Here is a 22075-nt window from a genome sequence, read left to right on the forward strand (position 1 = left end):
ATTCGAACCGCCGACCCATGGATCATTGGACGACCTACCTCCTGAGCCACAGTCGCCCCTGGTAAGGCCATGAATAAGTCATGTATAGCCAACTTACCATTGGCTCGGCTCTCCCGTGCTGGCATACCCTGTCAATTCAGGTGTGGCTGTCTAACTAAACATCATGCATGGTAAACTACATGTAATCTACACTAGCTATTAGACAACATTTGGGACAATTCATTATTTAGCTACACCAAACAAATTACTCAGCTGATACTGAACCCCATGCTGAGTTTCACAGGAGCGGTGCCAGTGTGCCCTGGCTGTACGTTGACATCCACTCTGTTGAGCTACTACATTACCCCCCCCCCCCCCACCCCCCCCCCCCCCCCCCCCCCACACACACACACACACACACACACACACACACACACACACACACTAAACCTATAACAATATTAAGATATACACTATCATCCATTTTACCCGAGTCAGGCAACACAAACCTCTAATTTAGCAGAATATTAGGATTCCGGGACTGATATATGGTACAAGGAAGCCAATGAGTAAGTCCACTATCCAAATTTGGATAGTGAAAAATGTATGATTTGACACCAAGATCATTCAAATAGGACAAGTCTATGGGGTTTTATTGCGAAATGCAATATTACTGTATATTCAATGGTGGCCATCTTGAAAAATGGCCGCCATCTTGAAATTTTATTTGGCACAATGGTTTTATCAAAAGAGCCATCCCTAAGGAGTATGTGTGCCAATTTTGGTGCTTGTATCCGAAAGTGAACGATTCACCTGTAAATTGCATGTTATCTGCCCGCTATAGGTGTCCTACCTGACTGATTGATTGATTGATTGATTGATGTATTTATTAACAGTTTGGAGAATTACAGTACATTTCAAGTACAACTCAATACAATAGAGGGTATGCGTGTGACATCATCATCAAACCCAGAAGTTATGCAGGAATGCCTAATGAGTGGCAAAAAACTACTTTCTGGCCTTGACAGCCCATACACCAAACAGAAAAGTCCTATCTGATTGCATTAAACAACATTAAACAATGTTAAACTCACTTTTCCTGTTGCTTTGCCACTCGATTTGCCACTCGATGTGCCATTCACTTTAAGCATGCGCATACTCTCTATACTTAACTGTGGATGACACCATAAGCATTACACTTGTTTACAATAGGGTCCACCATGTTCAATTCATCATAACATTTAGAGACGTACAAATATACACTTCTATATAGCCAAAAACAGGAAATCATAGAGGAGGTAAAAAGGGGGAAAAAACATATTCAGTGGGGGGGAAAAGGGGTGGGTGGGGGATTCAGATTTTTGGGGGCTAGTTTCGATTTGCAGCCGTCTGTAGGTGCCCTTTGAGAGCGGTTTTGAAGGAGTCAAGGGATTTGCACGTCTTAATTGGTAGGGCATTCCGCATTTTGGTGGCATTATAGGAGGGAAATGAATTTAGTCCCTTGTTTGTGCCGAATCTGGGTTGCACATGGTTTGTTGAACTCCCTCTGGTGTTGTGGGTGTGCACTTCGTTGACATTAAGGAAGTATTTAGACAGGTACATAAACAACAAGCAAATTACAACTCTATATCTTGAATTGGTTGCAACATGATGTAATTGTGGTATTTCATAAGAGGACATTCTGCTCTGTGTTTTCACAATGCAGCACGGTTCCTGTCCCTCCCTCCACCTCCTACTACTCCATCAATAACTCCAATGCCATTGCTCTATTCTATTGCTTATTCCCTCCCAATACATTTCTCTCCCTCTCTGTACTTTGACTCCTCCCTTCAGTCTGGCGTCCTTGCAGCTTCCCTCTGGTGCTCTTCTATATCAAACGGGAGCCTCTGGTGAGATCATCTCAACTCGATCTGTTGTATCTGAACATCACTTGGCGGAGAGGAACAGCCTGATATCGAGAGACAGGTAGGAAACAAACAAACAAACAAACATTTAACTAAAAACTGCTATAGTACTTTTTCTGAATCTCTATGGAATGTGCAGTTTCACCAAGGAGAGTTGTCATGAGCTTTTATCATTATGGAATGAATGTTAATTCAATGTAGACTGATACAGTACAAGCTGGAGGCCGTACAGTTCAAATTGAAACTGTAAGTTTATATGGCTTTAAGACTATACTAAATGATTAATCAAAGTGTCGTTGCTGCAGTGTGACAACAAAGTATGAACAAACAAACTGAAAGCCCTTAAAGATACAATTGACCTTTGCTCTGGTTGCTGGATATTTAATGTGAGTCAGTGTGAGTAGCCCTATGCAGTATACACTTATTAGCCCATGGTTTACTTGACGTAGACGAGGAAGGTGGAAAATGTCCTATTATGGACTTGGAATAGATGGGTGTGTAGTGAGTGTGCAGAAAGTCTCTTTCCTGTGCATGGGCAGGAAAGGCATCACATAGGAAATGACCAGCACCTACTAAAGGTGAAGAGCAGCCTACAGTATTAAATATCCATTTCATAGTCAAATGTTTTATTGCAGGCAGTCAGGCACCTTGTACAAATGGCTTTGGACAATTACCATGGTCCTCCGTAGCACTATGTGAGTGATATTCTGGAGTGGGGAAGTATTGTAGCTTAATTACCGAATAAAATCCTGGGAATTTCCTGTTTACCCTGAATGATATTGCAGGCTGTCTGAAATTCACCAAAGCAGTCTCTCTGAAAAGAAAATGCATAGCCTAAATAAATACTCAAATCATAATTATGTATAGTAATACCCAAACAAGTGGTGACTAAATTAAAATAATAATAATAATGATAATAATAGTAATAATAAATACATAAGTAGCCTAGACAATACTTTACCGGTTCATCATCATGAACCGGTAATTTATTTGAGTGTACTCAAATAAATCTATCTATGAACAGTACATAATGCTTTGTTACTATCAGGGGAACTCAAGCAGGTACTAGAATTTTACAGCTGGTTTAATGGTCCTCCAGATATCCTCTTCTTCTAATATGGACTAAACTAACTATGAAAGAAACAATGAGAGCAGTGTACCTCATCTGTGGAGTGCACATCCTAATATAATCCACATAGCTACCTTAAGTGATAAAACGGCTGGGCTACCTTAAGTGCTGAAATGGAATGTGTCATGCTTACAGTCAGTGTTTATGTGTGGCTGTATACAACCAACTCTCCTGTCCTGTATCTCCACAGAATGCCTTTAGGAGGGGGAAGCAAGTGTGGCTGCTGCCAGAAGACTGTCTACTTTGCTGAGGAAGTGCAGTGTGAGGGAAAGAGTTGGCACAAGTCCTGTTTTCTGTGCAGTAAGTATGTGGGCTCTGAAGTCATCATTACTGTATGTGATCCCATTGACACTGAGAGCACATAAATTACTCTGGAATCTAGAGTATTTGGCACCAGCAAAAGAAACAGACCATCCAAGGTTTTCCCTCTGGACATCTCTTCCCTTATTTGGAGACAACTAAAACATGTGACGTGAGCTTCATCCTCCTTATATGGAAGGTACACAGTCTCCAGCTCTACTCAAAGAAAGTATTTGAACAAGCTATAAGCACACACAGTGGTACACCAATCATCATGTATACATTTCAGGAATCTGTCTGTCTGTCTGTCTGTCTGTCTGTCTGTGAGTTGGTTTAGTTGGTTTATTTATCTCAGTCATTTTTAAACAATACAGTCTGTCTGTCTGTCTGTCTGTCTGTCTGTCTGTCTGTCTGTCTGTCTGTCTGTCTGTCTATAATGTAGCAATCTGTAAAACATCTGAAAATGTCGGCATTGATAAGAATGTCCCATTTTTTGGAAAGAAAGGTTGATGTACCACCATGCATTCTGGTGTAGTGAAATGGACCGACTTACTTTTATCCCTCCCTGCTTGTTGAAAGTGGTGTGCAAAAAGAACCTGGACAGCACAACGGTTGCCGTGCATGTGGATGAGATCTACTGCAAATCATGTTATGGCAAGAAATATGGACCAAAGGGCTATGGATTTGGTGGTGGAGCGGGGTGCCTGAGTATGGACACAGGAGAAGGATTAGGAATCAAGCCCGAAGTGTGAGAGAGATTGATATTTCCATATTAATTAATACATATAGCAACACATACAGTGTGAGAATGTTATTTTTAACCACTGTTTCCTCAAACGTGATTTTCATCAACAGACAAGAGGCCCACCGTCCTACCAGTAACCCCAATGCTTCCAAGTTAGCTCAAAAAGCGGGGGGATCAGATGTGTGCACGCGTTGTGGTAAAGCAGTGTACGCAGCAGAGAAGGTCATCGGTGCTGGAAATGTAGGCAATACATTCTGTCCTTTTCTCCCATTCAGGGTTATACATTGTGCAGCGAAAGTCACCAAATAAACTGCAATGTTTATGGCAATCTAGTTATAAGTTAAATTAGGATGATAATAATAATAATCATATTCATAATAAGTATTGTACACATTATTATTGTCATTGTTATTATTTAGTTCCCTTATTTTGTCACTATACATTTATGATTTCAATCGTATGAATGGAGTACTCTTCTTGTATCTTGTCCAGTCTGTCAAGTCATGAACTTTACTCTCTCTCACTCAGTCCTGGCATAAGGGTTGCTTCCGCTGCGCCAAGTGTGGTAAGGGGCTGGAGTCCACCACCCTCGCTGACAAAGATGGAGAGATTTACTGTAAAGGTGTGTACTGTCTCTGTCTACACTTATACGTATTTTACCATCACTAGTAAGAACATATTTTACAGTTGATGAATATTTATAACTAGACACCATTTGTAAGAAAGTAGCTGCTGTTCTGACAACAATGATAAATAGCACTACACTGACCAAACTACTTTGTTGTTTTTTTGCTGTATAGTGTTTTGCAACAAATTTTACATATTATGGAAATTGATAAATACTAGGGGTGTACGGTGTACCGTGTAACGATACCTGCAACAACAACAAAAGAAAATCGATTTTAATTTCAAGAATCAAAGTATATCGAAATGTAAACAGCAACATTGACTTTGCATCATATCGTATCCAATTTAAATAGTTACTGTATTGATTTTAAATCATTGATTGAATCGTATCGTATCATATCGCCATAAAATGAACCAATATTGTCCACGTATTGTCAACCATGTATCGAAGTATCGTATCGCTGTTACAATGTATTGTTACACCCCGAATAAATACATCTGACATGCTGAGTACCGTCTTGAGCCCACATAAATGGTGGCATTTTTTTAGTGTGCACTGATACGTTAGCTATTGCTGCATCAGCCCTTTGTCTGATAGTACTCATCTAGCCTGGCGCGGCCAGACTCATAGCGAGCATTCACTGACGCTTCCTCCCCGCATATGAGGAAGCGTCAGTGAATGCTCGCTATGAGTCTGGCCACGCCATGCTAGTACTCATCACCCTTTCTGCATCCTTTTATGACTCCGCTCACCCAGGGCACCCACCCAGCCCTCTGGCAATATGATGAGAAAAATACATGGAAGATGTTTCATTACATATTACACATTGCCTACAATACTGTACCGCTAATTAATTTCTGTCAATCACATGCAGGATGTTACGCAAAGAACTTCGGCCCCAAGGGCTTTGGATTCGGTCAAGGGGCAGGGGCTCTGGCACACTCCCAGTAGAGCCAAGACCCAACCTGAGACCTACACCGGGTGTTAGGTGATATCATCTGGCTGAGGATCTCTGTCACCAGTTTACTTTGGCTTATTTTTTATTCCAGCTAATGGCATAAGAGTTGAGTCAGTCAACAATAGGGCTGCAACTATGAATTATTTTCTGGGTTTGTTTTATTTTTTTAAATTTCAATGAATTGACAAAAACATTGATTTGAAAATTGAAAATGTATTTAGGACTAAATCACTTGTAGTATGATTAACCAATATTTTATACTTGCGTTGCGATGTATGACATAGCTTGTAGATCAGAAAGGTTTTACAAATAGATATATTATATAATAATAATATTATATATAATAGAACATTTAAATTATAGCCTATTTATTAAAATTAATTAAATGTAATTTGATTAAATGTTGCACCCCTATAAGTAATACAGTGCATGCATGTACTCACCAAGCAGTCTGGCTTTAGCCTTTGATGTTGTTTCAGTCTCTTCATGCTAAACACAGCAAGTTAAACATTTCAGACAAACTTTTTTTTTCACGCTGGCTCATTATATGTATTTATACTGAAACTGCAAGTTATATATCTACTTTTTAAACATAGGCAATGAAATGAGTCGCATTATGGCGGTTGCAGTGGAGAGACACATGCATGCCCCGTTTGATGAAAGTCAGTTTATAACTTGTCGAGGGGTTTGTTTGATTAACATGACTATCCATCTGTGCTTCTGTGTGGTAGAGAACTAGACATGATCGTTGTGTTTGAGCTTAAAGGCAGAAAGTCAATACAAAAACTGCTACTTTGAGGACGAAACCATGAAAAGCACTAAGGCTTTGTTTACATCAGGGTCCTCCATTTTCAATTCATCAGACCATTTAAAGATGTACAAATATACGTACACTTCTAGTTAAATCAGGAAATCATATAAAGAAAAAAAAAATGGGGAAAAACATATTGTATTGGAAAGAAAAGGGGGTGTGGGGGGACTCAGACTTTTTTTACAGGGGCCAGTTTCGAATTGCAGCCGTCCGTATAGTAGGTGCTCTTTGAGAGCGGTTTTGATGGAGTCAAGGGATTCACATTTCTGTGTATCAAATGCTGTATATTATTTTTCTCCAAGTTGCATTGTTCTTCAGGCAAATAATAAAAATAGACAAAACAAACAAGTGGCATTCATTTTAACATGATGATATTGTGCTCGTAGGCTGTACACCTCAACCACAACAACTCCATCAACCAGTGCGTGAGAAAAAAATACATTTGTAAATTTGGCAAGCCATTGACTGTTGTCATTTCTAGGGCGATGGCAGCTTAAGTGTGTGTGTGTGCGTGTGCGTGTGCGTGTGTGTGTGTGTCTTTAATTTACCCACTAGGGGGCACCTCTGATTAAAGTTGACACTGCTGAAGCAATGGCAGATACATCTGCATACTAGGATATTAGATGAGTGACTGAACAGATTTATTGTGATATTATACATGTAATCATTGTTATTTTCTTTCTACAGTATAGCTGCAACAATATACGTTATAACAAAGCACACTATGGGTATTATACAGTAATTGAAGACAGACAGACAGACAGACAGTGAGAGAGAGAGAGAGAGAGACTCTTTACAATAACACAAATACTCTTATTTGCATTAACACCCACACCCACACCAATTAAACAGACATTCCTCCCTGGTGTATCGGTATCGGTACTCTACTCAGATATACTCGAGGTCCATTTCTGCCTGTGTTAGTCCTATGTCCCGTCCCGTCCGCAGTTTGGACAGAATAACCCTGTCAAAAGTCGTAGCAGTCTTGTCGATCCTGAAGTAAGCCAATCCCACCAAACCATGTCCCATCTGGAGCACCTCTCGCCACAGGCAGCGACGCACCAGGAGCTGTCGGAGTTCACCGCCACCTTCAAGACAGCGTGGTTGGCCCAATACGATAATAATACTACCTGTTTTTATGTTGCCACCCTGAACATTTGGGGCATTGACCGGTTTCAACCCAAGTCTAGACCTATAGTTGTGGACCACATCGCCCTCCAGCTCTGGTGCAGGCTGTGTGGATCGAGGAGAGAAGTTCAGGAGCTGTGAGGAACACGGCTAGTCTCCACATTGACTGACATTTCACTCTGGACAGCTGACTGCAGGGCCAGGGTCAGGCTGCTGAAATGAATGAGCCTGTGTCCGATGTGGAAGGCTAATCTGACCTCTGATCAGCTATTGTCTTTGTGCCTGTGTAGCACTCTATAGAGCTAGTATATAGAGTCAATTCTAAGGTATGGTATCACCAGTTGGTTTGGAAACCTAACTGTAAAATACAAATCTGAGATCCTTAGATTAGCCAAAATGGCAGGGAAGATCATGGGTATGTCTACAGTACACCTCCGATCACCCCCCAGGTCATCTTTGAGCAGGCCACCATTGGACAGGTTAAGAAAATTGTGTCTGACCCCTCCCATGTACTATACCCTGAGTATCGGCTAATGCCATCAGGTAGAAGAAGGTACGAGGTCCATGCGTGCAAATATAATAGGTACAAGCATTCCTTTGTCCCTCTGTCAATCACACTCCTTAACAGAGGGCAGACAGGGTAGGGGTCGAAGGTTATGAGGTGATGTTCTTCCTCTTTTGCACTAGGTATGTTGGTGTGTGGTTTGTTAATGTTGTACGGGTCACTGTGTGCCTTTGTTGTCTTGTATTGTGTATTGTTTTGTACTGTACTGTATTTGTATGCTGCAGGGCGGGTCCTTGGGGTCCAAGACAAATTTCTCCCTTGGGAGACAAAATAAAGAAACCTTGAACCTTGAGCAATGTCTACTGCTCCCCATCGCCAGAGCAGATCCAGTCATCTTAGATGTCAGGCTGACTGACATCTAAGGTGAGCCGTTGTACAGTCTTCTATTGGCCACCATGGTTTGGAGCGTTTCTCTTCCGGTTTACTATCTGCATCATTGCAGGTGACCACAGTGGGGACAGTGCATTGTGGACTGCAGGAAGAGAGGAGGGAGGCTGGACCACATCTACATCAATGAGCCTGCTGTAGAGAGTCAGCAGCTTCAAGTTCCTGGGCATTCACATCACAGAGAAACTCACCTATAGGACGAACACACCGGCCGGGTGGCAAAATAGTTACAGGAACACCCCTTCCACCTCAGGTGGATGAAAGATCATGCAGGCCTTCTACAAGGGCACTATACCAAGAGCATCATCATTGCCTATTGCTCTCTCAACCGCAGACAGCCCAGAGCATTAGTGGATATGAGCTTCCCTCCACCTGGGATATATACACTGACGAATGTGTTAGTAAAGCCTGTAGGATTTGTTTCAGCTGCTACTGTCTGGCAAGCTGTAGTGCAGCTTCAGCAGGCTCCGAGACAGCTTTTGCCAGCAGACAGCTTGGTTTAAGGAACACTATACACTAAAGGCTTGTTTCCTGTCTGCCTACTATACACACAGAGGCAGCTATGTGCACACAAAATCACACATAACAACTTTACTGTACTAACTATAGGCAGGACACACACACACACACACACACACACACACACACACACACACACACACACACACACACACACACACACACACACACACACACACACACACACACACACACACACACACACACACACACACACACACACACACACACACACACACACACACACACACCTCCAGTTTTGTCTCATCTTTCTAAAGCCACTGGTTGAGATAGTTGAACTTCCGTCTCTCCTTCCTCTGGAATTGAATGACTCAGGCCGCTGGTTGCAGAACTTGGGAAGTAAACGTGTCCAACCTGGGCTGGAAACCTTTGCGACGGCCCCGCCCTGTGGCACCCTCTTCCTTTGAGAGCATGGTTTGCTGCTACTGGTGATGATTCTGGAGACATTCAGGACCGTCTTTACTTTCTTTTCCGCTGCCACCACATGTGAAGTTGGCCGACCGGCCAAGGCTCCAAAAAGACAGTCCAAGAATGCCCTTTTAGGGTTTTTATTCACCTTTCCAGTCCAGTGCAGATTATGGTACAGTGCGGCCTCGGCAAAGACAATGACGAAAAACAAGATTTGGCCAAAATAACAGTTGTACGTGACACATAAACATACTTGAAGACCACCCTACTGAATAACACCTAAAACAAGGAGAAGCTGTAACAGGCCATACCCTTACTTTCCAAAGGGCCCTGGCAGCTCTCACTTAGGCTGTTACCTGTGTGTCGACCAAGGTCTAACTCCCACACATCAGCTGCAGGCTCCCTTTTATAGGAGTGAGACATACCAAACCATATCACAGCAAATTGGCAATTCAATTAACTCACCATAAGCATACAAAGGCCAATGAGCAAACACACCATTACTGAAGGTTTTAACATTAACTTAAACATGAAATTCCGGACGTCCATTCATACACAAACTATAGTTTTGTTTTAAATAAGAATCAAACACCCCTCCTCCTCTGCAGCACTTGGCACCCAATCAACAGGAATGCCACTGCAGCGGGGAGGTGTGACTCAATCACTTCAACTTCAAATCAATAAATACATTTAAAACAATTAGTATACTTCAGCAATGCATTTCAGTTACAGTATCAATAAATAGAACATACACTTTACAACTTGACCCGCCACTTCCAAGCCGGCTGATTGATAATTAATTGGAAGCAGGTGTAGTAAAGTTTATACACTCTCCCAATCATTGTCTGTGTATAGGGTGTACCAAAATCTCCTGGAGGGGGCGTCAACATATGTGTCACGTGGTAGCGGCCGCCATACTTGCTGGCTTGTCTGGTTTGTTTACATTGAGCGACTATCCGTGTGCTTGTATATGTAATTTCTTTAAACTGACCTCGGTGACCATGGTGCAGACTTGCTCAGTAAATAAGTGCCACAGCAGGTCACGTCGAGGAAATGAGCCAGAAAACGGAATTAGATGTTCAGCTTTCCAGCATGGAGACAGCATCAAGGAACCCAGATTGACGAGTTTACAAAAAGACGTAGAATGGCTTGGATCGGCGCACGGGCGCAGAGACATAATGTTCAACAAAGTATCTAAGCACAGCCGTGTTTGTTCACAACATTTTCCTTGTCCTTGTAATGTATTTGGGTCCGACGTTCTTTCTATCCATCCTGGTGTTGGTTCACTATGTTGTCGCCAAGAACGAGCTCAATATTTACAAAAACATACCACCGTCACTCTATTCTGAGTGATGTGGGCTAGAATTTTATGCCCACGAGAGGGCCGTCCCTAGCTTTTCAGACGCCGCCCCCTCTTGGTGACGTACACGTTTTCACACGCTATAGGGCACGGGCTGCCCCGTGACAACGGCTATGGGCGTTTTAGGCAAAGGAGTGTTTTTTGTGCAAAACTAATGCTTGCAATGGATTCAGCATCATGAAAACCCCCTAGTTTGACATGTTGACATGTAATCCTCATATCTTGGGGACACAATCTCTAAAATGATTAGTTAGATTTGTTGATGACGTGTGGTGATTGTCTGATGATGATGTATTGACACACATGACATCACAGGGACCCTAAAGAGTTTATATGGAATGAATGAATGAATTAATTAATTAATGAATGAATGCATACATAGAAGGTGCAATTCTGGGAAATTGCAAGTGTGGTTGCACTGACGCAAGTATCGAGGATGAAAGGCGGGCAATTACAATAGTGTGGTTGTTTATGTCAACCACACTAATGAATAATTACTATATTGTGGTTGTTTCTGTCAACCACACTAATGAATAATTACTATAGTCTGGTTGTCTCTGTGAACCACACTAATGAATAATTGCTATAATCTGGTTGTCTCTGTCAACCACACTAATGAATAATTACTATAGTCTGGTTGTTTCTGGCAACCACACTAATGAATAATTACTAGGCTATAGTCTGGTTGTCTCTGTCAACCACACTAATGAATAATTACTATAGTCTGGTTGTCTCTGTCAACCACACTAATGAATAATTACTATAGTCTGGTTGTCTCTGTCAACCACACTAATGAATTATTACTATAGTATGGTTGTTTCTGTCAACCACACTAATGAATAATTACTATAGTCTGGTTGTTTCTGTCAACCACACTAATGAAGGTGAAATGTGTGTTCAGTGGAGCGCATATCTCCACCAGGAAGGGTGGAACTCCAAATTTGGTCTGAAGTCTGATGTCATCAAGATGACGTCGTTACTTGTAGGTCTGTACCAATATAGAAGTGGTGGTGTGAGCAATGTGACTGCATTATGTTACAGAACAACGCTTGAGAAGATTTTCTATTCTTGTCTTTATGTGTAAAATGATGAGGTGGACTGTGAATCTGAACGGACCAGGAGGATATTATGCAGCAGTGACAGTCGGACACAAGGTGTACACGATTGGAGGGTGGGGCAGTAATGTGAACAGAAGTGACCATGTTCAAGTTTACGTCTTCAACACAGTGTCTTTGTACTGGAGGAAGTTGCCTCTGATGACCCCTGGAAGAGAACATCACCTTGAGGTTCCCTCCAAGCGCATTGGCCACACAGCTGTGCTGATTGAAGATATTGTCTACCTCTGGGGAGGGTTGACTAAGCCAGGTTGCTGCAACGTGCTTCATGCATTTGATGTCGACACCCATAGATGGTTCAAACCACAGGTTTCTGGGACTGTTCTAGAGGGGAGGGAAAGCCACTCAGCTTGTGTCTTGGGGAAGGTCATGTATATTCATGGAGGATTGAACCAGACCACTGGATATACTAATGCCATCTACAAGTTGGATACCACCACAATGGTCTGGTCGTTAATTAACACCAGAGGAATTCCACCTCCTGCTTCATGGCTTCACTCTGCCACCACCATTGGGACAAAGATGTTTGTATTTGGAGACTGTCAGGGTCAGCACAACACCATCAGAGTGTTTGACACAGAGACCAACCACTGGGTGAACACGCCTTCTGCACAGCTTCTTCCAGAAGGACGCAGGGGCCATTCAGCCTTTACCTACAATGGAGAACTGTACATATTTGGTGGCTATAAACCAATTAATAAACATTTCAATGATGTGTGGAAACTCAGTCCAGAGACCTTCTCCTGGACAAAGGTTGAGCCCAAGGGGAAAGGACCGTCTCCGATGTTTAGTATGTATTGTATGTGCTGTTGCACGATGGGGGATCGTATCATCCTCTTTGGAGGAGGAAACGAATACCTGTATGTCTTAGACTTCAGTCCCAGCCTCAAGACATTATGTAAACTAGCAGTTATTCAGTACGATCTGGAGCAGTCGGACCTCACACACGACATCAGGTGGGAACTGGCAGCCATGACTACCAACAGCAACAACTGGAACAAATAACGTGAGTGTTCTTTCTCACTGGATGATGAAGATCTTCATATACTGGCAACACATGAGCAGCCATAGCTGAATGGGTAGAGACTAGGGGCTCCAGTTTTGTCTCATCTTTCTAAAGCCACTATTTGGGGTTTTATGAGTGGGGAAAGGGTGTTCCCCCACTAAAGTTGGTATTTTGGTTACCTGTCTAAATCCCTTAAACATCTCCGTTACCTGTTATATTATGCATAGGTGTGGTTTGGGCGTTGCAATAATGAAACCACATTGAACCAATCACCAGTCTTGGCTTTAAGAGATCCCTTTAAGAGATCCCTTACCCGTCGCCCGTTAGTGCTATATTGCTTCATAGCCGCTGCCACACCCACAGAGCCAAGAACACTCGTCTTTTCATTGAGTCACAACTCGCTCAAATCTTGCTCATTTTTAAAAATTAAAAAGTTCTATGTAAACTACGAAATTAGGGCTTAAATAACTTATTTGACTATACAATAAACACAATGGACACAAGGAAGTGGCAGGCACTCGTCTTTGCTGCTGATTATAGGAAAATTACAAAGAGATAGGAGAATAAGGAGAGATGAGGCAGCCTGTCTGTGCCTGCAGGCATCTCCATTGAGGCGCGTGCGGCGTGCCTATACCAAACTCATTTGGCACGGTTTACGGGTGCGTTTAAACTCCGCTATCGACTTCCCAAATGTATGTGACCAAAATAGCAATTTAGGGGAAAGTGTGCCAACACGCCCATGACCACATCTCTAGGCGCAAATACCGCTGTCGGCAAAAAAGATAGCGGGTGACGCGGGACGAAAATACCATTAAGGGACAGAGAAAGCTCCTATATTCGTAATGTTCGGGCAGCGGCTGAATTGCGGGCCGCGCTGCGGGTAAAGGCTGCGACAAAATTGGAGCCCACACTGTCTTGGCTACTGTATGTTGAGGGCCAGCCAGGTGGATGCCCCGGCGCCACTGTGTCAGGTTATCCACCTCTCACCGGGAGGCTGTCTCATCGTCATCAGGGATTAGGCCTATCACTGTCTTGTTAGTTGGAGCTGTTCGTGGCTACACACTTGTGGGTGTAGGCTACAGGGAATAGAAAAGGGGGCTCAGAACGCAGCCCTAGAGGGCAGGGGAGCAGAGGTGCTGGAGCCTATTATATCCTCATCCTCATCTTGAATCTTGTAACGAGAACTCTCTCTCTAATACAGTCAGACTCAATTGGTCTGAGCACGTACTTTAGGGATTTATAGCTCTGGCCTGCACGTGAAAATTAGGCCACAGCAGGAGGAACACATGCACACGCATGTGGGCACAGTCAGACACACACTCACATGCACACACACACACACACACACACACACACACACACACACACACACACACACACACACACACACACACACACACACACACACACACACACACACACACACACACACACACACACACACACACACACACACACATTTACATTGAGTCGCATCATATCACCATCAATGGACCAATATTGTACATGCTATCGCTGTTAAAATGTATTGTTACACGTCATGCACACCTGCAGTACACACATAATAGCACATAATAGTGCTATAGGAAATATACATATTATATATTTATTATATAAGTAAGTACAACCACTCAATGAGTGGCAGCATCACATGGCACTGAATTTTGTCTATGTTTAGTTGGCATTGTGCTGAACGCTTGGTGCTGCATTCCTTTCACCAGCCCATGGCTTAGCATCGTCTGCAGCTATTATCCTAATCAGACCAAATGGGGCCCGACAGTCTCAAGAGAACAGGATATAATCTCTTCTGTCATTACTGACCAACATACCTCTAGCCAAATAAATAATACCAAGCAAATCGCTTAATCGCTCTAAGAACGGGTCGTATCTGTTAACCAGGGCTCCTTAGCAAAGACAGATGAGGGTGAACTGCATTTCTTTGAACTTAAACTTTTGATTATAATTTTCACTTTTAAGAAAAAAAACAATTATGAAACAAATAATATTAAAAAAAAGTATAATCCTATCCAGGACCCACAAACTCATATCGGAATTGAATTCTAAAAAAAACATGAGAACCAGGCTTTGGGGGCATCCGCCTCGACTGTGTGTGGTCAAATAGAGGGACAACTAGAAAAAGTTTTGTTTGTTAGTTTTTTGCAACAATTTTCTTCATTTTGTTGAGGAAATGCAGAGTGCCTGGTGGCACTATAATAGGCCAATGTGAAAAGGGTGCCATTTCTTCATACGCCTTTAATGGCAATTGGATGATTTGAGGCATTTTGTTCCAAAAATGTGTTTTGCAAAAATCAACCTGTTGGTGGCGCTATAACAGGCCAATGTGAAAAGGGTTCCTCAGCCTAGTAAGAAAGATTTGTGTGAAAGATTTCATGTAAATTGCATGCTGCGTTCATGATTTGAGGCTTTTGTTTAAAACGGGGCAATCTTGCAAACTGTGATAGCCAATTATAGCCAATTAGGATGGAATATGAAATATCGGACAGATCCGACTAGAGCACATGACCATAGAGATACTGTGTAAGGATTTGTGAGATTTTTGGACAGAATCTGGAGGAGTAATATCAAAAAATGTGTTTTACAAAAGTCGGCCTCCTGGTGGCGCTATAAAAGGCAGATGCGGAAAATGCAGGTCAAAGATTTGTCCTTGGCCTCTAGGGAGTGTGCATGCAACGTTTCACGCAGATCGGTGCAGTTTTAGGTAAAAAATGTGAAAAGCTGCCTCATGGTGGCGCTATAACAGGCCGTTCTGGAAAATGTGGGGCAGAGGTTCATCGTTGGCATCCAGGGAGTGTGTGTGCAAAGTTTGGCATCGACCGGGTTAACGGTGCCGGAGATTAGCTGTACACAGACGGACGGAAGGACGGACGGACACACACACACACGGATGGAGTGCAAAACATACTCAGTCTCTCCCCATGCCTTCGGCCTGGTGGAGACAAAGACAGAGAGGCAGAGAAAGAGAGGCAGGTGGAGGTGGGGGGGGGGGGGAGAGAGAGAGAGAGAGAGAGAGTGAGAGAGAGAGAGAGAGAGAGAGAGAGAGAGAGAGAGAGAGAGAGAGAGAGAGAGAGATGAGGGATAGTGGGGGAGAAACAAAGATGGGCAGCAACATAAAAGTGTTTATCCCCTCCTGGCACAGAGTGCTGACCACAGACACAACACCATAAGAGAAGACATGTCAATGCCACTGGAAAGTTCACCATCATAATCATTGTTATCGAGAGACCACTCCCTCTTCTGGGTTTTGTGTGTGTGTGTGTGTGTGTGTGGTGCGCGTGTGTGTGTGTGTGTGTGTGTGTGTGTGTGTGTGTGTGTGTGTGTGTGTGCGAGCGTGCAGCCGTGCACACGAGTGTGCATCTGTTTTTTTTTTGGGGGGGGGGGGGTGCCTATTTAAGTAGTCTCACCACCATAGACAGAAGGGACAATACTGTAGGTGACTGAGATAGATGCCGTGGTTGTGTTCTGCTCACCATCACACAACACTATTCTTCTAGTCATCATCACCACAGAAAGGTAAGACAATGCCATTTTCCTGATGGTTATCTAGCAGCCTCTTATCAGTTTATAGTATAAGAAACATAATTCTACTCTGATATGCCAGTGTGGGTGGGTGGTATATCAATACAGTAACATTGTATTAATTGCTGGTGTTTGTCATAGTTATAATATGATCCATCGTGGGTCATCACACGGGGAAGAGAGATCCATACATTTCTAGAATGAAAGTGGTGAGAATCTTTTTACTTCCCAATCTTCCATCATCCATGGGATTATTCCATATAATCTCATGATTTAAAACAACAAAGACAAGTATAACCTCAAATTACTACCAGTATCTGCCTTCTGCAATTGTGAGGATGTTACAAATTACGAGATAACAAACGAACCAAACTACTATAAGTAAGATACTGTATTGTTCTGGAGTGTACAAAGTACATTAAATACATATAATTCCAGATCCAGGCTTCACTGTGATCATGTGTATTTATATACAGGATAGTGTGTATTGTGTACACTCCAGAAACACAGGCCTATTTCCCATCGTCCTTATACAGCTTGTCCTGTTCTGTCTATAGAAGTGTCTATTTGTACGTCTCTAAATGTTTTGATGATTTGAACATGGTGGACCCTATTGGAAACAAGTGTAATGCTTAATTGGGTCGTCCACTCACAGTTAACAGCCTTTGTATTGAGTTTGTGCTTGAAATGTACTGTAATTCTGCAAACTGTTAATTAATTCTTCAATCAATCAATCAATCAACCCATGAGCCCCCTGTGTGGTGGATTTTGAAATACGCCCAATAATGCCCACCATCATCAATTTGTGATGATGGCGTTTTTAGCCCAATGAGTGTTTTTTTGCAAAACTAATGCCTGGAATGGATTCAGCATCATGAAAACGCCCTAGTTTGACATGTCACATGCTACATAAAGCATGATGAAATCTTGAATATTTTGCCTTCTATAGGTTGTAATTGGTATGGTCACATATTATGCCAATTGTGAAAATTGCCCAACATATGCAAGTTAGCATCCGGCAGTTTCTACATGCTGGGGACCCATACTAAACATTTCTAACATAAAACCTTGGTGTACTCAACATGTCCGGGTTCACAATGGGGCTCTATGGGCTGGCTACTATAGACTACTAAGTAATACTGGGGGGGATACAATTAAGCCTAGATAATCTTTGGAGGATCCTGTATATACAGCAATGGAATGTATAAATGCTGGAGCACAGAGTCGGGTGGAACACAATTGGAAGCCTTAATTAAGACCCAACAAGGCTTTAGACTCAAGTGTTCCACAGTGACATGCACTTCAGTCAGAGGTTTTATTTTTGTCTTCCAGGGGGAATCTAAACAGCCAAGATGCCTGAGCAAGCGTAAGTATTGTGTTTCTGTTTACTTTTCCCAGATTGAAATCTGACCATCATCAGGCTTATTATAGAAACATAAATAGTGAATGACAATGCATGGTGCTTAAAATAGTTGGCTAGTAACAATTAAGTTAAATTCCTGTCCCCTTTGTGCTCTTTTTATATTTTCAAATGGCCTTCTATCAACAGTCAAGAGGTAAGATCAGCACAGCACCACAGAACTTCACTGCAAAGTCTAAGATAATTGTGTTTTTAAAACTAATAATCTCAAATTGTGTTTTTTTAATACACAGAAGAAGATTTCAGCCTCCCGCAGGCTCATGCTAAAGGTCAGTTCCTATAGGCTATAACTGAATGACCATTAACCACTTGAACCCCGGCCTGCATCCATATTGGGGGAACATTAGCCAAAAATAGCAGATGTATAACTCGGCTATTTTAACGATTTGGTGTAAAAAGTACAGAGCCAACTCAGGTCCAGTTTACTAAGTCTAGACTAGGGTTTAAGTGGTTTACACAAGTTGCATCAACAGACAATAATCAATCTCTCACTGACACTCTCACCATTATGGCTTCCTGTGTACGTGGTCTCGTCACAGAGCTTAATGGTAGCCAAGGCGAAAGAGCTCCTGGAGCAGGAACTGGTGGACAAGGAGGAGGAGAAGATGATGTACCTGGAAGAGAAGGCTCCTCCAATACAGACAAGTAGGATGTCTTTGGCAGAACTTAAGGTACAATGGACCACATTCAAACAGCTTCCATTTTGCTCGACATGTATTATGTAATGTTACAGTACATGTGAGAAACCAGTACAAGTGAGAAAAATGGAATGGGGGCGCCCGTTTTTCTCGTGCGGGAGGCCGTGGCCGGGTCCCTTTGAGGCTGGTGTGCGGTGGCCTTACATTTCGCTCACCCCAGAATTGTGGGAGATTCTGTGTTAAAAAGACATATAATACATAATAGTAAATGAATGAACTTTCTGTTTTTTTCCCTCTGTAAAACCTTAGTTCAGGGGTGGGCAACTGGCGGCCCGGGGGCCACATGCGGCCCCCACCTTCACTTAATGCGGCCCGCATGTTAATATCAGAATACTGTAATTAATAGTATTAAATGACTAGTACTTAATGACTAGTATTCAAATGTTAGTCTTTTTGTGTCCAATGTAGTTATGTTAACAGTTCATAAAGTTAACATAACTATAACTAAATGCATTTGAAATTCAATAAAAAGGTTACTTTTCAGGATTCCATTTCAAAAATAGCAAAACATTATTCAGGTTTTCAATTAATAGCAAAAATAGCTGATCTACAAGCTCAAAACGCGTCGCATTGCGACGCGTTTTGAGCTTGTAGATTGGCTATTTTTGCCCACGACAGTAATATGCAATGTGGCCCCTCTGGAATGAGTGTGGAAATATAGTGGCCCTCGCCATGGTCAAAGTTGCCCACCCCTGCCTTAGTTATATTGGAGAGGTGTCCAACATTGACCTCACCACTTTCCCTCTGTAAAACCTTAGTTATATTGGAGAGGTGTCCAACATTGACCTCTAAAACCTTAGTTATATTGGAGAGGTGTCCAACATTGACCTGTAAAACCTTAGTTATATTGGAGAGGTGTCCAACATTGACCTGTAAAACCTTAGTTATATTGGAGAGGTGTCCAACATTGACCTGTAAAACCTTAGTTATATTGGAGAGGTGTCCAACATTGACCTGTAAAACCTTAGTTATATTGGAGAGGTGTCCAACATTGACCTGTAAAACCTTAGTTATATTGGAGAGGTGTCCAACATTGACCTGTAAAACCTTAGTTATATTGGAGAGGTGTCCAAGTCCAACATTGACCTCACCACTTCTCTCTGTAAAACCTTAGTTATATTGGAGAGGTGTCCAACATTGACCTCACCACTTTCTCTCACCCACATAGGCATTATGCCAGGAGTTGCATGCCAAAATAGACGTGGTGGATGAAGAGAGGTACGACATTGACGCAAAAGTGCACCACAACACAAGAGAGGTAAGTAACTGAAGGTCGCTATGGAAGTGACTTCTATACAGATAAATGGGCCCAGTGTGTCTGTCCACACCACCATTCTACAGCAGTTGAACCATTGGTAGTGCATATCATAACAGTTATAAATAGAGTTTAGGGTTTGATTATTACCATGTCCACGAGTCCACTCTATAAATGGATAAGTGTCTGGATTAAGTGTCATGAGTGACATTATGACATGGATCAACATTCAACATGTGTACCACTTGAACTACAGATCAAAGACCTGACCATCAAGGTTCTGGATCTGCGAGGGAAGTTCAAACGACCCAGCCTGCGGCGGGTTAGAGTCTCTGCTGACGCCATCCTGCGCTCACTCTTGGGCTCCAAGCATAAGGTCTCCATGGACCTGCGGGCTAATCTTAAATCAGTCAAGAAGGAAGACACAGAGAAGGTGGGTTTGAGAAACTTATAATGGCAGACAAAGAGGAAGAGCCAATGACTGTGGACGACAGTCCGATATAATCATCGATTTATGTCATATAATCGGTTCAGGAATATAAAAGAAGACATATAACACATTATTGTCTGTTGTGTTGCTTTTCGATGTGTACACTGTGTAATTTTATAGAGATATCTAAAGAGCACAAACTAGTTTCTGAACGTTAGTATCACGAGACTGTCCACCGAAACGATACCTGCCACTGTTTAGATGCCTCAATAAAATGATGAGCTGTGCACATTAAAAAGCAAATGATTAGAAAACAATTCCAGTGCGAGATTTGTCACCGAGAGCGTCATGGCGCAGCCCAGTCACGTGATCATGACTTTTCCTTCCATTTGTTCCTAGCATATAACATGTGAGGGCCACGTATAAGCCCGAATTAGATGGGAGGGCCTCTAGATGTGAGGGATATAGCGGCAGAACCACTAAAGTTACATATACTCTCCTTTATATAAAACAGTAAAATGTTCTATACATTGATATAAATGCAGTGCTATAAAGTATAAAGGTATCTGTAACATTTGTTTACCCCACTCTGTGGATATCTTATTGTGAAACATGTTTAATGTGCGGAGGGGAATCCAGGGGTCCCCAGCTAAATTAGGAACAATTTAAATGTTATTTTCCACCTTTTCGATTATATATAGCCACGTTCACAACCTGGCGCAGTGAGCTTGTATATTTGCTGTTTTCAACTGACAGAGGTTCTCTTATGGGGGTCCCTGGCACAAAATACTTTCAAATGGGGGTCCGCAGCCAAATACATATCAATGTGGAGGTCCTTGACATGAAATGGTTGAGAACCTCTGGTTTGATGTTTCCAACAGGAGGCGGAGGTCAGCGACTGGAGGAAGAATGTGGAAGCCATGTCTGGCATGGAGGGGAGAAAGAAGATGTTTGATGCTGCCGCCACCCAGTAAATGGACAATAGCAATAATAATAAACGTAATGTAACCAATGTAGATTACAGACAGAGACCATGTACTGTAAGTTAATTATTTCATTGTCTACACTGCAGTAATTTCATTAACAAGTAGCCAAGCCTCAAAATGCAATGATCTAGTTTCTTGAATTTACATTGTTTTTTTACATGTGTTCTTGTTCAGCATTTTTTTAACCTGATGGTATAAAGTCGTTATATTTCATTGTCACTTAAATAAATAGTGTACAATATGCTCTGGTTCTTTTATTTATTCTGTTAACTAATGATAGCTACAGTACCTATACTACAAATCAATGAAGTATTTTGTTCTGATGACTGTCCTTCTAATGTGTGATGCCCTGCTTTTTCAGTTACTTTTTTCATTTATTGTCTCCACCAGGCCGAAGGCATGGGGAGAGAGTATGTTTTGCACTCCGTCCGTGTGTGTGTGTGTGTGTCCGTCCGTGTGTCCGTCCGTGTGTGTGTGTGTCCTTCCGTCCGTCCGTTACCAGCTAATCTCCGGCACCGTTAACCCGGTCGATGCCAAACTTTGCACACACACTCCCTGGATGCCAACGATGAACCTCTGCCCCACATTTTCCAGAACGGCCTGTTATAGCGCCACCATGAGGCAGCTTTTCACATGTTTTACCTAAAACTGCACCGATCTGCGTAAAACGTTGCATGCACACTCCCTAGAGGCCAAGGACAAACCGTTGACCTGCATTTTCCGCATCTGCCTTTTATAGCGCCACCAGGAGGCCGACTTTTGTAAAACACATTTTTTGTTATTACT

At 42.4% G+C, this 22075-nt stretch overlaps 2 protein-coding genes across 2 annotated transcripts; both read left to right on the forward strand.

The window, feature by feature from the left end:
* The first annotated feature begins 1816 nt into the window (after positions 1-1816).
* LOC306929644 (cysteine and glycine-rich protein 1-like) lies at positions 1817-6780 on the forward strand. The gene is made up of 6 exons (XM_079510255.1): positions 1817-1944; positions 3203-3312; positions 3892-4060; positions 4168-4297; positions 4586-4679; positions 5560-6780. Exons 2-6 carry the CDS (start codon positions 3204-3206, stop codon positions 5634-5636), a joined length of 579 nt encoding a protein of 192 aa, XP_079366381.1. The 5' UTR covers positions 1817-1944; position 3203; the 3' UTR covers positions 5637-6780.
* An 11382-nt stretch (positions 6781-18162) lies between these two features.
* Positions 18163-21530, forward strand: LOC306929622 (troponin I, slow skeletal muscle-like). The gene is made up of 5 exons (XM_079510233.1): positions 18163-18189; positions 18460-18591; positions 19787-19876; positions 20130-20306; positions 21185-21530. Exons 1-5 carry the CDS (start codon positions 18181-18183, stop codon positions 21275-21277), a joined length of 501 nt encoding a protein of 166 aa, XP_079366359.1. The 5' UTR covers positions 18163-18180; the 3' UTR covers positions 21278-21530.
* Positions 21531-22075: the final 545 nt, after the last annotated feature.

The sequence above is a fragment of the Electrona antarctica genome (assembly GCF_951216825.1).
Source record: "Electrona antarctica genome assembly, chromosome: 9".
NCBI classification, from domain to species: Eukaryota; Metazoa; Chordata; class Actinopteri; order Myctophiformes; family Myctophidae; genus Electrona; species Electrona antarctica.

Coding starts and splice junctions, on each gene's coding strand:
- LOC306929644 (XM_079510255.1), top strand. CDS start 3,204: ATGCCTTTAGGAGGGGGAAGCAAGTGTGGCTGCTGCCAGAAGACTGTC. Junction 4,061..4,167: donor TTAGGAATCAAGCCCGAAGT/GTGAGAGAGATT, acceptor TTTCATCAACAG/ACAAGAGGCCCACCGTCCTA. Junction 4,298..4,585: donor AGGTCATCGGTGCTGGAAAT/GTAGGCAATACA, acceptor TCTCTCACTCAG/TCCTGGCATAAGGGTTGCTT.
- LOC306929622 (XM_079510233.1), top strand. Junction 18,592..19,786: donor TGTCTTTGGCAGAACTTAAG/GTACAATGGACC, acceptor TCACCCACATAG/GCATTATGCCAGGAGTTGCA. Junction 19,877..20,129: donor TGCACCACAACACAAGAGAG/GTAAGTAACTGA, acceptor CTTGAACTACAG/ATCAAAGACCTGACCATCAA.